Here is a 12,901-nt window from a genome sequence, read left to right on the forward strand (position 1 = left end):
TTCTGTCGAACAATCAACTTGACCAACATTCTGTCGAGTTCATGTATTGAGTGCTATAGATAGGCACAAAATGGGCTGTAGATTTTGAAAATACTATTTTTAAAAGACCTTTTTTTTTTTTTTTGCCATTTTTCAGTGCCAAAGATCCCTGTTGCTGCCCTTCTATTTCTACTTCTAACCTGCTCAGTAATTAAAAAATAAGGTCCACTTTTGTAATGATCGGTTTTATCTTTCTGCAATATACCTGCAGTGGCATATTGACAGCAATTCAGAAAAGGTAAAAGAAAATTTTTCGCTCAGTGGGCAAGGCAGCCTTCTTTACACGTGCAAACATCGTCTAGCTACTATAAGCTCGAATTAGTTCCCGTGAAACTTCGTGAAGCTTCACAAAAAGAGAACTGGTGTCCTAGTGGTTCAGGGAAAACAAGATTAGTCTGGACAAATTGAAGACAACATATCTTTTTCTCCCTAGTCTACAGACCATTCAGGCAACCTGATAAGATATTGGAGATAAAGCGATGGCTTGTGCTTTATTTAGGAGCAACTTTTGCACAGCTAGGATTTCCGTGGTCACCTCTGTTTCAGCACGCTCACTAAATGAGGCCCAACAGAGGAAATTTCTACACTAACCTTGGTTCGTTTTAAGCTGTGAGCATAGTAAAACATATGAATACAGAAACTCAGAAGGTACTTCTACATTCCAAAAATAACAAATCAATGTGCAAGAGACTCCCAATCATTTTTTCATGACAGGGTCATTGTAGCAAGCCAACCTGCAAGGTCATTCTGGGCCACAAGTTTGAATTTTACAGCTTAAAAAGTGTACCGCAGCCTGACCACGTCACTTGCTTTGGCAAAGAACACTGGAAGGCAGAAACCTGCTTTTATGAGAATTTACACAGCAACTGTTACACTACACCTCAATTGTGCAAGAAAAACAGGACTAGAAAACATGCCCCTTCTTACGGCAGAGACAATGTACGCAGCAATTTTCGTGTAACATCTATGCCACATAAAAATGGAAAAGAATACAAAATAAATTTCTACAGGCCTGGAAAAAACTGAACGAATCATATGATTCAACGATTCAAAGGCTTCCATGATTATGATTCCTCATTAACAAGCAAACGAGCATTACTAGCATAACTGCTTGTGTGTTTACGGTTAAATAAGGCTCTGCTGAAACCTGAAAGGAGCAAGCTAGGACAGCTGCTTCCTTCCAGTGACGTCAGATCATGCAAAAGATGCCAATGCCGACACTGAAGCCTGAAGTAAGACGCTGGCAGCTTCGTTGTTAAAAGAAAAAGAACAGAGAATGCAAAGCCAGCAGCTCACCTGAGCTGAACGCTGTCGAGGCCCCTGTCGGCAAGGTCATCCGTGGCCCGTTGGTGGATATCCCTCTGGATCTCGATTTTGTGGTCGTCCGAGAGGCCGTCCACCTTGTGTATGAACACCTCGATCTTCATGTCTGGGTTTGCTTTGGTTGCCATCACCACTGTCTTGTTCAATTTCTGCAAGGCCTCCATGTAGTCATCCTGCGTGCAAAAACAGGAAATATCACTGCGAGAGCCCGAGGCAACACAATGCTTCAACTACCTCCACTGCTCAAAGCAAGAGAGGGACAAGGGAACAAAAGTTCACAGTGTTCACACATGTACATGCTAAAGCTATGCTACGAGGCTAGCCACAGCAGAGGGAAACAGCCAGCACATCTGGGATGGAATCTGGCCATGGAAGCTGATCAACATAGTACCGAGCCCCAATGCAACATCTCCATTGCACTCACTCAAACAATGAACAGAAGAGAAAAAAACTGTAGACTGACAGGCTACAATGGCGAATTGCGCTATCCTGTGGGCTATATGTTATGTAGGCCAGACAGAGATGCCTGAATAATAGTTTCAAAGTTTGCGAGAGCTCCCAACAATTGACTTCCAAAAACAACCTGACGGCTGTCATAACTGCAAGAAGGTGGTGGGGATCATGTGACTACGTTGTCACGGCAGCGCTGCCACCTTATGACGTCGCGTCGCCTCGTGATGCACACTATTTTTTCCCTGCCCGCTGTGTGCACTGTGCTGAGTTTAGGTCAGTTCACTAACCACTTGCAAAAAGCCACTCAAGCTTCGTAAGAAGGCTGACGTGTTGAATGAAGTTCGTGCCAGCCGGATTCCAAATATAGATGAAAATAGATTCTGAAAGTGTGCTGGTTACTACGGCATTAGAAAACGCCGAGTTTATGGTGCAGCCGATCCTCACCCAGATACTCTGCTATAGTTTTTCAAACAGTGTGAGGGCACTGAAAGATTTCTCAGGAAGTTGGCTGAGACGACCGTTTTAGTGGCGAGCACAAAAGAAAATAAGAGACTGGGTGACAGTCAAGGGTGCACAATGTTTTGCTGATGGAAAGGGTATGATGGTTAAATCGCAGATATGTTTTCCTTTATGAGGCCAACTCATTAACCTGTTCTTCTTTAGGGAGTATTCGGACACAATCTACACGCCGATATAGGATCATTTTTGGAGGCACTCCTCATAAGACAACCTTCTGATAAGACAGTTTTCGGGGTCCCTTCGAGTCTTGACGGGAGTCTACTGCAGTCGAACGCAACTCAAGAACAAAGTAGCAAATGTCCCCGCCCAAAGGGGGCACTCCAGCAGTGATCAATTTTTCAGAAGATTATGGTTAACCTGATTAACACACTAACGCACTTTTAATCACCTTGCACTAGCTAGCACCCTGCAATGTCTTGCTGGAAGAGGCAGAGAGAGATTAGTAGTAACAATACAGCCAACAACTGCACTGGTTAGAGCCCCTTTGTTTTTGAGTTGTACCTAACTACAATTTAACGAAATATACCCTTCTCTGGTTCACGGTAAATTTCAGCAACCTGGAGTTAATGACCTCTCGTTAAAGATACGACATAAACGATATCCAGTCTGAAATCGAGAGGATATGAACACGGGCAAGTACTGCACATTACAGATTAAGATAATGTAAATACAGCAAGCAGCAACAGGAAGCGAAGTGAACAGATGAGATATTAAAGTGAGTGGGGGCAGCCATAGATTTCCTTACCTCTTACCTTGAGGGAATTAGCATGCAGCTTCCTGATGACCAGTTCAGTGACCATGGGCGCGCAAAACATCATGGGGCGAAGAGCTACCGAGTGCAGAACTACAACTTAGGCCAAAAATAATGCAAAGATAAATGCTGTACAATAAAAAAATGTCCTAACATTCAATATTTTGACTGCAAATTGCAAAAAGCGAGTGAAACAGCATGTAAGTGTAAAATTCGCCCAAAATAAGCGATGGCTCTCTCTCCTATCGGCTAACTATTGAGCAGCACAGAAACTAATATTTCGCATCTGATAGGCATGCTTTAAAAAGAAAAAAATTCTCTAAAATATATATAGTCGCTCAGTTACTTTAGGCAGCTTTTTAATGGCATTTCGGAAAACAAAAAGCATTTACTGGTGTCTACTTCTGCGTCTTCGCTACTAAGGTTTTTGCGCTCTATGTTCGCACTGCGAGATGATGATGAGCGTGATGAGAACGCTTAGTAACTAACGCCACTATGTTTCTGAATAAATGCAACTGTCTTGTACCAAGTAGCACACCGGCCCATGATTCTTAGCGCGCCCATGGTGGCTGAAATGCAGCACCCCCAGCTTTCCCTCTAGGTAAGAGTAAAGAACTCTATGGGGATAGCCACAACAGACATAAGACTGTGTCAAGTGGAGAGACAGTAGTATGGGAGAGGCCCTGCTGCCCTGCTGTGGACACAGCTGGGCTAACAATGATGATTTGGGGCTCTATTACTTTGCACCGCGACCTCAGTACATTTCAGTTTTGTGCAAGCAGTAGAAAGTGCTGTTCTTTTGACACAGCATAGGTGAGAGAAAGCGATGAAAATAAAGAAAATATAATATTTTATTTCTTAAACCCAAGCTATGTTACCAGCAGTCCCAATGAAACCTCTCATCACGATAGTACCCTTGGGTTCCATCAGGTTCCCTTCCAGTTCTCCAAGCACCTACGTAAAGGCGTGCCTGAATTCATGCTTTATTTTGAAACTAATCATACTTTAATTGCTCATAGCAGAATACATAACTATTATTTAACTGACTAGGCATCTTTGAGAGGCTCTGCATCTGTGTAACAGAAAGCAGAAACAACTTACTAAACAACTCTGTTTTGCTTAACACATGCGACACTAATCTATGTGGTGACGACTATGCCATGACCTGTCGGTACTTTTCTTATTTCATATAGGAAAAAAAAATCATTGCGAAAATTCTTTTGTAACTGGCAATACAATGAAAACCTGAATTTATAGAGGAGAGCAAAATTCGTCTTGGGCTACAAGAGCCTGATATTTCAAATAAATGGCAAGTACATGTGTGTGGTCAGATGGGTCAGCAAACGTATGTACCAATGCTTCCTCTCTAGAACAGGAATCTTAGCAGAGGCACATGCCTGTAAATGTGGAAATGCTAAATTGGCCATTCTTGTCCTTGAATACTGTGTGTAAGCTTTGCTACACCCTTACTGAAGTACAGTACCCTTGTACCTGGAAAGTGAAGAATATAAAAAGTGAATGTCACAGAAAGGCTGCTTGCATAGAATTCTACAAGCCTACATTACAGATATCATTTTATATATTTCCTTAACGCTTTAAGGCACCAGGTTTCTGGCAAAAATGAAAGTTATTAGTTATAGAGGAAAAAATGTTCATCATGAAAATTGTAAGAGGATAACAGCACAAGAGGGAAATTCAGATCACCCATCCAGACCTCACCTGAGCATCAATTACAAACACAAGGGCTCCCCAGCCACCAAAGACGTTCTTGAAGTCAGACACCTGGTCAACAAAGTCAACCTGGCCGGGGATATCCCATATGTCCAGCTTGACAAATGAGCTATTTGAGATATCTGCAAGGAAAGAAAATGGGAGCAGCCGCTCATATGCACTCATTTGATTTTTTTCTTCTTTTTATTCTTTTTACTTTTTCCAGTTTCGTTAATTCCCACATTTTTTTTTAACAATGCTGACATATTTTGCACAATTTCGATGTCCGCGGCTGTTTTGACGGCTGCACAATATATCGACGTCCCTGGCTATTCTGACATCAAATTGACCTTTTTTTCTCCAATTTATTAATTACTTTGCTTGAACATCATTTTGCCCAAAGACTAGTTTTCTCACCCTCTATCTCATACAATCGTTCTTGTACTCGTCAATCGACTCATTTCTCGACAATGACTGTGTGACACCCTCCGCGGGACACACAAATCCAGTCGTGACTCATGAGCCGACAAAAGCTTTTGCCGTAAAATCCAAGAAGTGCAAGGCACACTGCAGTATTACACGACGTAACTATGCATTATAAAAACTCCCGCAAAATCTACCCCCCTCCTCACCATTCCCTCTCCAAAACCGAACAGGTGGCTTAGCGTCGACTTCAAACCACCACAATGCCTTCCCCTTTCCTTCTTTCCCTCATATATGAAGAGGAAAAATCTAACTGTATATTATGCCCAAGTACCAGAGATGATTTCAGGCACACCTATCAAATTTGCCCTAGTAAAACCCTCCTTTAAAGGAGTAGAATCAGAAGAGGGATGGAAGGCTGCTCTGCGCAGCTCACAACCGGAGCTACAGCTTCGCATCATGGACAGGGCCTTGAAGGTCGCCGCAGCCCAAATGTGCCGGTCAGATAGAGCAGCCCGAGGGCCTGTCGCCGTCCTGCCCTTTCCCTTTCCTCACCCTCACCAAGCCTAAGTGGCAACAATAAAGTTTTGCCATCATCACCACATTGGCAAGGAAAACCCGGGAAGTCGTATAATACAAGGCAAGAAAGTGTCTAAGTTACAAGTTCAAAATCCTTGTCTTCCTTCTGAATCACCCAAGCATGATTCTAAAGCATGAATGAATTGGTTCACTTTACAGTGTCAACCAATGTAAGTACTTTTTACTTTATTTAGTAGTTTTTGAGACGAAGAGGAGTCTCAGGCCTTGTGACAAAAGGCAATACTTTTTGCCTGACAAGGGCTACAACACCCAAAGCAATTATACACTCCAAAGAATACAACAGCAAAACAAGTAGCACTTTCATTCAATGAGCAAATACAAACTTACAGCCTCTGAGCAGGCTGTAAACAAACAAGCATTTAGAAACAAATAAAATGAAAGCCACTGTCAAAAGTTTTAAAGACAATATGACAGCACATATGGCGATGTTATGTAATAAATTTTGCAAAAAAGTAAATTTTTGCATCTGTTTTAAAAATCGCGATAGAATGACATGTATCCAGCTTCTCTATTATATAGAGGTGTGGTTGTTTAATAAGGCAGGTAAGTGAATATCCATAGCCTGTGCTCCATAGTTGGTACGTATTAGTGGTAAAGAAATTGTTTCACGTCTCAAGTTGTATGGCGTTTCCTTTATGGTTGTCTTGTGAAAGTGTTTCTTGTCAGTCTGTCTGAGACGAAATACTCCAAGCGATAATTTATGTATAAATAGGTATTCTATGTGACTATTGTCTAAAGAAGTATAGACATCAACTTTTGGTTGAATTTTTCCTTTCGTTATTTACGCACAGGTGATCACTGCACAAGCATCACCACATGGTATTGCCCAAGACCTCTATATAATTCATAATTTAATTCTTTTTTCCTCACCTGTTTCGGTTTTAGTCTAAACGGCTAAGAAGTGGCTATGATGGATGTGAAGGATAAAAAACTGTAGCTGCTTCATTGCTCGTTGCGATTCCTGTTCTCGAGGCTGGCTGGCTTCAGCGTTAAAGCGAATCAGAACGATGTAAGAGCGATTATATTGCAGTTTTTTTCTCTCACATGACCTACACTGAACTTTGACGTCACAGCCATCACTCGGCCATTGAAACTGAAACAAGTGAATTACGAAATTCAATTATGACATATATAGCAGTCGTAGACAGACAGCATGTGGTGATCCATGTATAGTATATAGTAATGTCTTATGCATCTTTTCAAATAATAAATCCCGCAAACAAAAATTAAGCAACTATGCTCCGTTAACAGTACTATCACTATGTGCTCCTACGCGAGTCTTGATGACCACTACTAGCATTCTCTTAGACCTCACGGACTTGAATGAGCCAGGTTTGTCATAAGTCAACTGTCATTTTTGACTCACGAGGAATCCAGCTCATTGTGCGCTTTGTGGCACTCCGACCACGGCTCGGGATGAGCAGAGCTCACCTAGAGCATTTTGTTTTTGTTCTGCAGAGAGATGGCAACAAAGAAATTGAAGGGGTGATTACTTTTAATTGGCTTAAATGGAGAAACTGTCACAAATTAACATGGCAGAGCGGACGAGCGGCGATGCGACCAACTGCATTTCCACACAACACAAATATGCGTAACAAATGTCGCTATATGAAAGAAAACATTTCTTCTGGTGTTCTTCATGTTTACGCCTACAAAAATACCACATCCTCAAAGACAAAAAAAAACAGACAAATTTGGTATCATTTCTTACAAAAAAAAAAGTTTTTTTCGGGGGGTTATTCTGGGAAAACATTTCTCGAGGGCACACCTGTAGACCAGGTTTTTCAGCCGTTCTCTGGCACGGCCATTTTCTGCAGCACCCAAAACTGGCGCGCCAGTCAGAAGCACATTACTGCTAATAAACAGTATTTCCCAGTTCATAGCCTGCATGGTAGACTGCTCTCGGATAACGCGTAAACAATGGAACAGTCCACTTCATACTGCTATAGTACTCTCTAGAAGAGGGAAACCGATGCACAGCACGCACCTACATGCATATATGGCAGAGCCCCGCCAGGGTGGCACAGTGGTTACGGTGCTCGACTATTGCTCCCAAAGATGCGGGATCAAATCCAGACCTCGGTGGCCACTTTTCGATGGGGGCGAAAAGCAAGGTGCCTGTGTGCTGCACAATGTCAGTGAACATTAAAGAATCTCTGGTGGTCAAAATTTCCAGTCCTCCACTATGACGTCTCTCATAGCCTGAGTTCGCTTTGGAACGTTAAACCCCACAAACCAAACCAGCATATATGGTAGAGCGCATTAATGAAATAACTGAAGAATGCATGCTCACGAACAAACATTATACGCGAGGAGCCCGCACGACCTGCAGTCCTCAGGCCTCGTGCACTCGACAGATGGCACCTGGTGTCGAGAGTAGGAGCATGCTGGCAGCCTGCGTGCGAGGGTAAAAGTGTCTGGTCTATATGCTTTTAGTGTGTGTGTGTGTGTGAGTACGGACAACAAAGCCAAGTAAGAATCTTGTCAACCGTCGTGCCTGACTCCTAATTAGTTCACTAGGCCATAATTGTCACAGGCGTGTCCCGGTGAGGGTTAATTCAAACAGTGCTTTCACACAATATCATTGCTCAAACTAGGTTAAACCACGGATAATTTTAGAAACTTTAGGAGTGAAGCAAATTCGAACCCAGGAATTTCTAGTGGAAAGCATTTAGGCAACATTGCAGCTATGGCTGCAGTTGATTTCCCCGTATGTTAAACTGTAAAATACTCATGCACTGTGCCGTGCATGCTGTCGTCTTCACCAATTTCCATTTGTGCGCAAAAGCTTTTACATGTCCTACTCGGTTTAACTACGATAAAACCCTACTACAGTGAAAGCTCGTTAATTCACAACTCGTTAATTCGAAATTTTGGATAATTCGAAATAGTCATCGTGGTCCGGTCCGCAGTGCATAGAAGTCTATGCGCGTAACAGCTCGTTAATTCACTCAAAAATTGGCGCCGCCACCCATAATTCGAACTGCGCGCCGCCAAGCGGCGCTGTTAAAAACCATCGTTGGAAGCTTTCACGGCAGAACGATAGATGGCACAACCATCGGGGCGCCGCTAGGGTGCTGGAACAAGTACTAAACAGTCTTTCCTGCCGCGAATCCTTCAAGGAACGACGTTTTAGTGTTATCGACCACGGTTTCGTGTTGCATTTCGTGAGCCCTCGTTTTGCACGCCGCTTGTTGTGAGCTTGTGTCCGCGAGATGTGTGGGAAATACTGTGCCAAGACGGTGAAGGAGAAAGTGGCTATTTTACGCAAGGTGGATGAACGGAAGGCCAGCAAAGTGGAAATCGCGAAAAAGCACGGGATTCCACCAAGCACGTTGTCGACGTACGTCCGAAATAGGAAGGCCATCGAGGATGCCTATGAAGCCGAAGATTTCGCCAGCAACAGAAAAAGGCTTCGGTTAGCCAAGTATCCGGAAATTGAGACCGCTGTGATCACGTGGGTGAAAGAAATGAGAAGCGCTGACATTCCACTGAGCGGCCCAATTATCATGGCGAAGGCGGCCGATTTCGCCCTGCGCTTGAATGTGGAAGATTTTGTCGCCTCCGAAGGATGGTTTCACCGCTTTAGAGACAGACATAATCTTGTCTTCCGGGTGTTGTCTGGAGAAGCCAAAGAAGACTCCCTGCGTCGCATTCGCATGCTAGAAGACAGAGTGAGTACGGTAGCCCTCAGAGAGAAGAAGCAGACGATGATAACAGACATTTTTGCTAAATAAATGTTTTTCGTGCCCTCCGGGCATCAAACGCCTTCATTTTTGCTCACTTTCATTAGTTCGAATTTTGGTTAATTCGAACTGGCCTGGCGGCCCCGTGGAATTTGAATTAACGAGCTTTTACTGTATTCTTTTTTTAACAGCAGCACTATTTCATCATTGTTTATCTACCAACAGTTCCCACTAGTGCCAAGTCATTGGAGCTATACAATTATACTTCTGCACTTCTGTTACAAACCAACATTCGCTGCATTACGGCTGAGAACATTGAACTTAACCACTATAGTTAATGTGCCTTTGGGTGACCTTTAATGGCCCCTAAAGCGGTACTTGAAAGAATATTGCCGCAATGTTATCGTACTGGCGCCGCCATGTGGCGAGCTCGGGAGACTGGCACGCGCGCTTCGTCTTCGCTCTCGGTGCTCGCCCGCCAGTCGGTTCCGTGCCTGATCTTGCCGGTGCTTTTACTTAGTCCTAAGTAAACTGGCTTCTGTGACATTTTTGGTGGAGGTGCTGGGTAGATCCCATGTACGAAGAGCCTCTGGCTGCCCCCTACGCCCATCTACACACCGTGGACACGACACCTGTGCACAAGGCGAGCCGTCGCTTGAGAGGCTTAGCACCCGAGTGTGGTCCTCTTGTTTCCTCACCGCGAACCACGATGACTACAGCGGCAATTCAGACCACCACTCAGCTTCCCGTGAGTGCCCAGCAGCTGATCTGCCATACTCCACGTATGCCCACGCCGTTTCAAGACGACAAGTTCGAAGACGCTGAGGACTGGCTGACCAGCTACGACCGAGTCCCTGTGTTTAATGCGTGAGACGAGGAGCGACAATTGCAGAATGTTTATTTCACACTAGAAGACGCTGCCAAGATGTGGTTCGAAAACCATGAGGCTACCATTTCCACCTGGCAGGATTTTCGGCGGCAGCTGCTCGCAACATTCGGCAACGATGCAAGAAATGAGATGGCCGAACTCATTCTACAGTCCCGAGCACAGCGGCCTAATGAAAGCGTCGCCATGTTTGTGGAAGAAATGACTTGCCTTTTCAACCGGGCGGATCCGTCCATGTCGGAGGTAAAGAAGGTGCGCAACCTTATGCAAGGTGTCAAGGAGCAGCTGTTCGTTGGCCTTGTACGTGACCCTCCACGTACTGTTGCTGATTTTACGAAAGAAGCAACAAGCATCGAGCGTGCCTTGAATCAGCGATTTGTACATTTTGATCGCTCTGCGAACATCGCTGCCGTAGACTTCCACTTGCCAATGGCTGGAAACGACAGGGGAGGCCTTCGCGAACTTATCCGAAGCATCGGGCGCGAAGAGCTGCGAAAGCTGCCCTCTCTCGAACAACATTCACGTGTTGGGGGCATCTCGGATATTGTGCGCGAAGAGCTCCGCCAAGCAGTGCCATCAGTACCGTCACCCCAGCCGCCTGCGCCACAGATCATGACGCACAGCGACGTGTTGCGTCCCCTGCGCCTGAACCATTGGCACCCTGCAACCCTGCTCCTCCCGCTCGTCCTCCACCCCAATATCCAGTTTCGACTGGTGTGCCTGAAGCTCGACCACCCGTTCGCAAAGCACACGCGTGGCGCACGCCGAACAATCTGCCTTTGTGCTTTCACTGCGGCGAAGCCGGTCACGTTCTGCCCCACTGCCCGTACCGTCGGATGGGCTTGCGCGGATTTTCCCCGGATGCCCCTCGGCCGCGCTATGGCGAACGACCTCGGGACATCGACCAATACCTCAGCGACCACGTCCCTACTGCGTCCTTCCAGCGACGCCAGTCCAGGTCACCACCGCCGAGACAGTTTTCAACCAGGCGCCGTTCTTTCCTCAGGCAGTCCCTAAGTCCGCACTGGGAAAACTGAAGACGGCGACCCTCGGGGGTAGGGCCGCCGTCGATGGACACTACGACCAACATCCTCCGCTCACCGATTCGATCACACAGACCGACCTCCCACCCTTCGCTCCGACCAACAGTCCGACCACTTTTCGACGATCGCCGAAGCTTTCCTCCGACGCCCCCAATCGACGCACCGCACGACCGAGTCCGACGACCTCCTGACGATCACAGAAGCTTACCTTCGACGCCGTAATTCGACACAACGAATGACCCATCAGCACGACGATCCCTGACACGCTGCACTTTGTCGACGGTGAGCTAAATTCCGCCGAGATACCGATCGTCGTTGATAAACACAACACGAATGCCCTTGTAGATACCGGCGCTGATTTTTGCATTATGAGTCATGGCCTTGCTACCATTCTGCGAAAAGTCCTGACTCCTTGGCACGGAGCCCCGATAAGGACAGCCGGAGGGCATGTGGTAACGCCGCTCGGAGTGTGCACCGCTCGCGTCGAGATTCACCACGTAACTTTCTCGTGTTGCTTTGTTGTGCTAGCAGAGTGCTCCAAGGACCTGATTCTCGGCCTTGATTTTCTTAGTGAAAACGACGCAATCATCGACCTCCGTGACTTCATGGTGGCTTTTTCCACTCACCGCGCAATTTCCGACGAGTACAGACAGCACAGAGACAACTACACAGACAGGCCAGTTTTCCGAGTGTGCGACGACCATGTCACTCTACCTCCACGCACCAGCTTGTTTGTCACAGTGCAGTGCGACAACCCCCCCGCCTTTCAAGGCCTCGCGGAAACGAACGTGAATTTATTGGTTGGTTGGTTTGTGGGGTTTAACGTCCCAAAGCAACTCAGGCTATGAGAGACGCCGTAGTGGAGGACTCCGGTAATTTCGACCACCTGGGGTTCTTTAACGTGCACTGACATCGCACAGCACACGGGCGCCTTGCTTTTCGCCTCCATCGAAAAGCTGCCGCCAAGGCCGGGATTCGATCCCGCGTCCTTGGGAACAGCAGTCGAGCGCCGTAACCACTGCGCCACCCCGGCGGGGTGTGAATTTATTGTTGAGCCTACAAGTCTGCGTCGCTCGGGGGATCTTTGCCTTGAGAAATAAACGAACTGAGCTACTTTTAACAAACTTTAGTGCCGAATACCGCCATTTACCGCAAGGTACAGCTATCGCTTATTTTGACGAAGTCAGTGCGCCATCCACCCATTGCGCCCTTTCGCTGGCCAACGAGAACCCTCCCGAGAGCACTGGACATACTGTTCAAACTGACTTGAACCCAGCTTTGTCCCTTACCCAGAAACGCCGCCTTCAAGCAATTCTGGACACTTACCGTGACTGCTCTGCCGTCACTTCCAAAGTGAAACAGACGTCAGTAACCAAACATCGATATAGTTGATCCCTCCGAGCACCCTATCCGCCAACACCCCTACCGAGTATCGCCGAAAGAATGAGAGGCTATTCGGGCGCAAGTT

The 12,901-nt window shown here is 46.1% G+C and overlaps 1 protein-coding gene across 2 annotated transcripts in view; it reads right to left on the bottom strand.

Annotated features, from left to right (window-relative positions):
- RagC-D (Ras-related GTP binding C/D) overlaps nt 1-12,901 on the bottom strand; it is a 43,585-nt gene that overhangs the window by 24,506 nt on the left and 6,178 nt on the right. For both annotated transcript variants that reach the window (XM_084597123.1, XM_084597128.1), the window contains 2 exons: nt 4,805-4,938; nt 1,336-1,535 (listed from right to left, as the gene is read on the bottom strand). In XM_084597123.1, coding sequence (XP_084453249.1) covers nt 1,336-1,535; nt 4,805-4,938 — 334 coding nt within the window. The remainder of the gene's footprint in view (nt 1-1,335; nt 1,536-4,804; nt 4,939-12,901) is intronic.

The sequence above is a fragment of the Amblyomma maculatum genome, chromosome 1 (genome assembly GCF_055883805.1).
Source record: "Amblyomma maculatum isolate TAMU_Amacu chromosome 1, ASM5588380v1, whole genome shotgun sequence".
Classification (NCBI taxonomy): Eukaryota; Metazoa; Arthropoda; class Arachnida; order Ixodida; family Ixodidae; genus Amblyomma; species Amblyomma maculatum.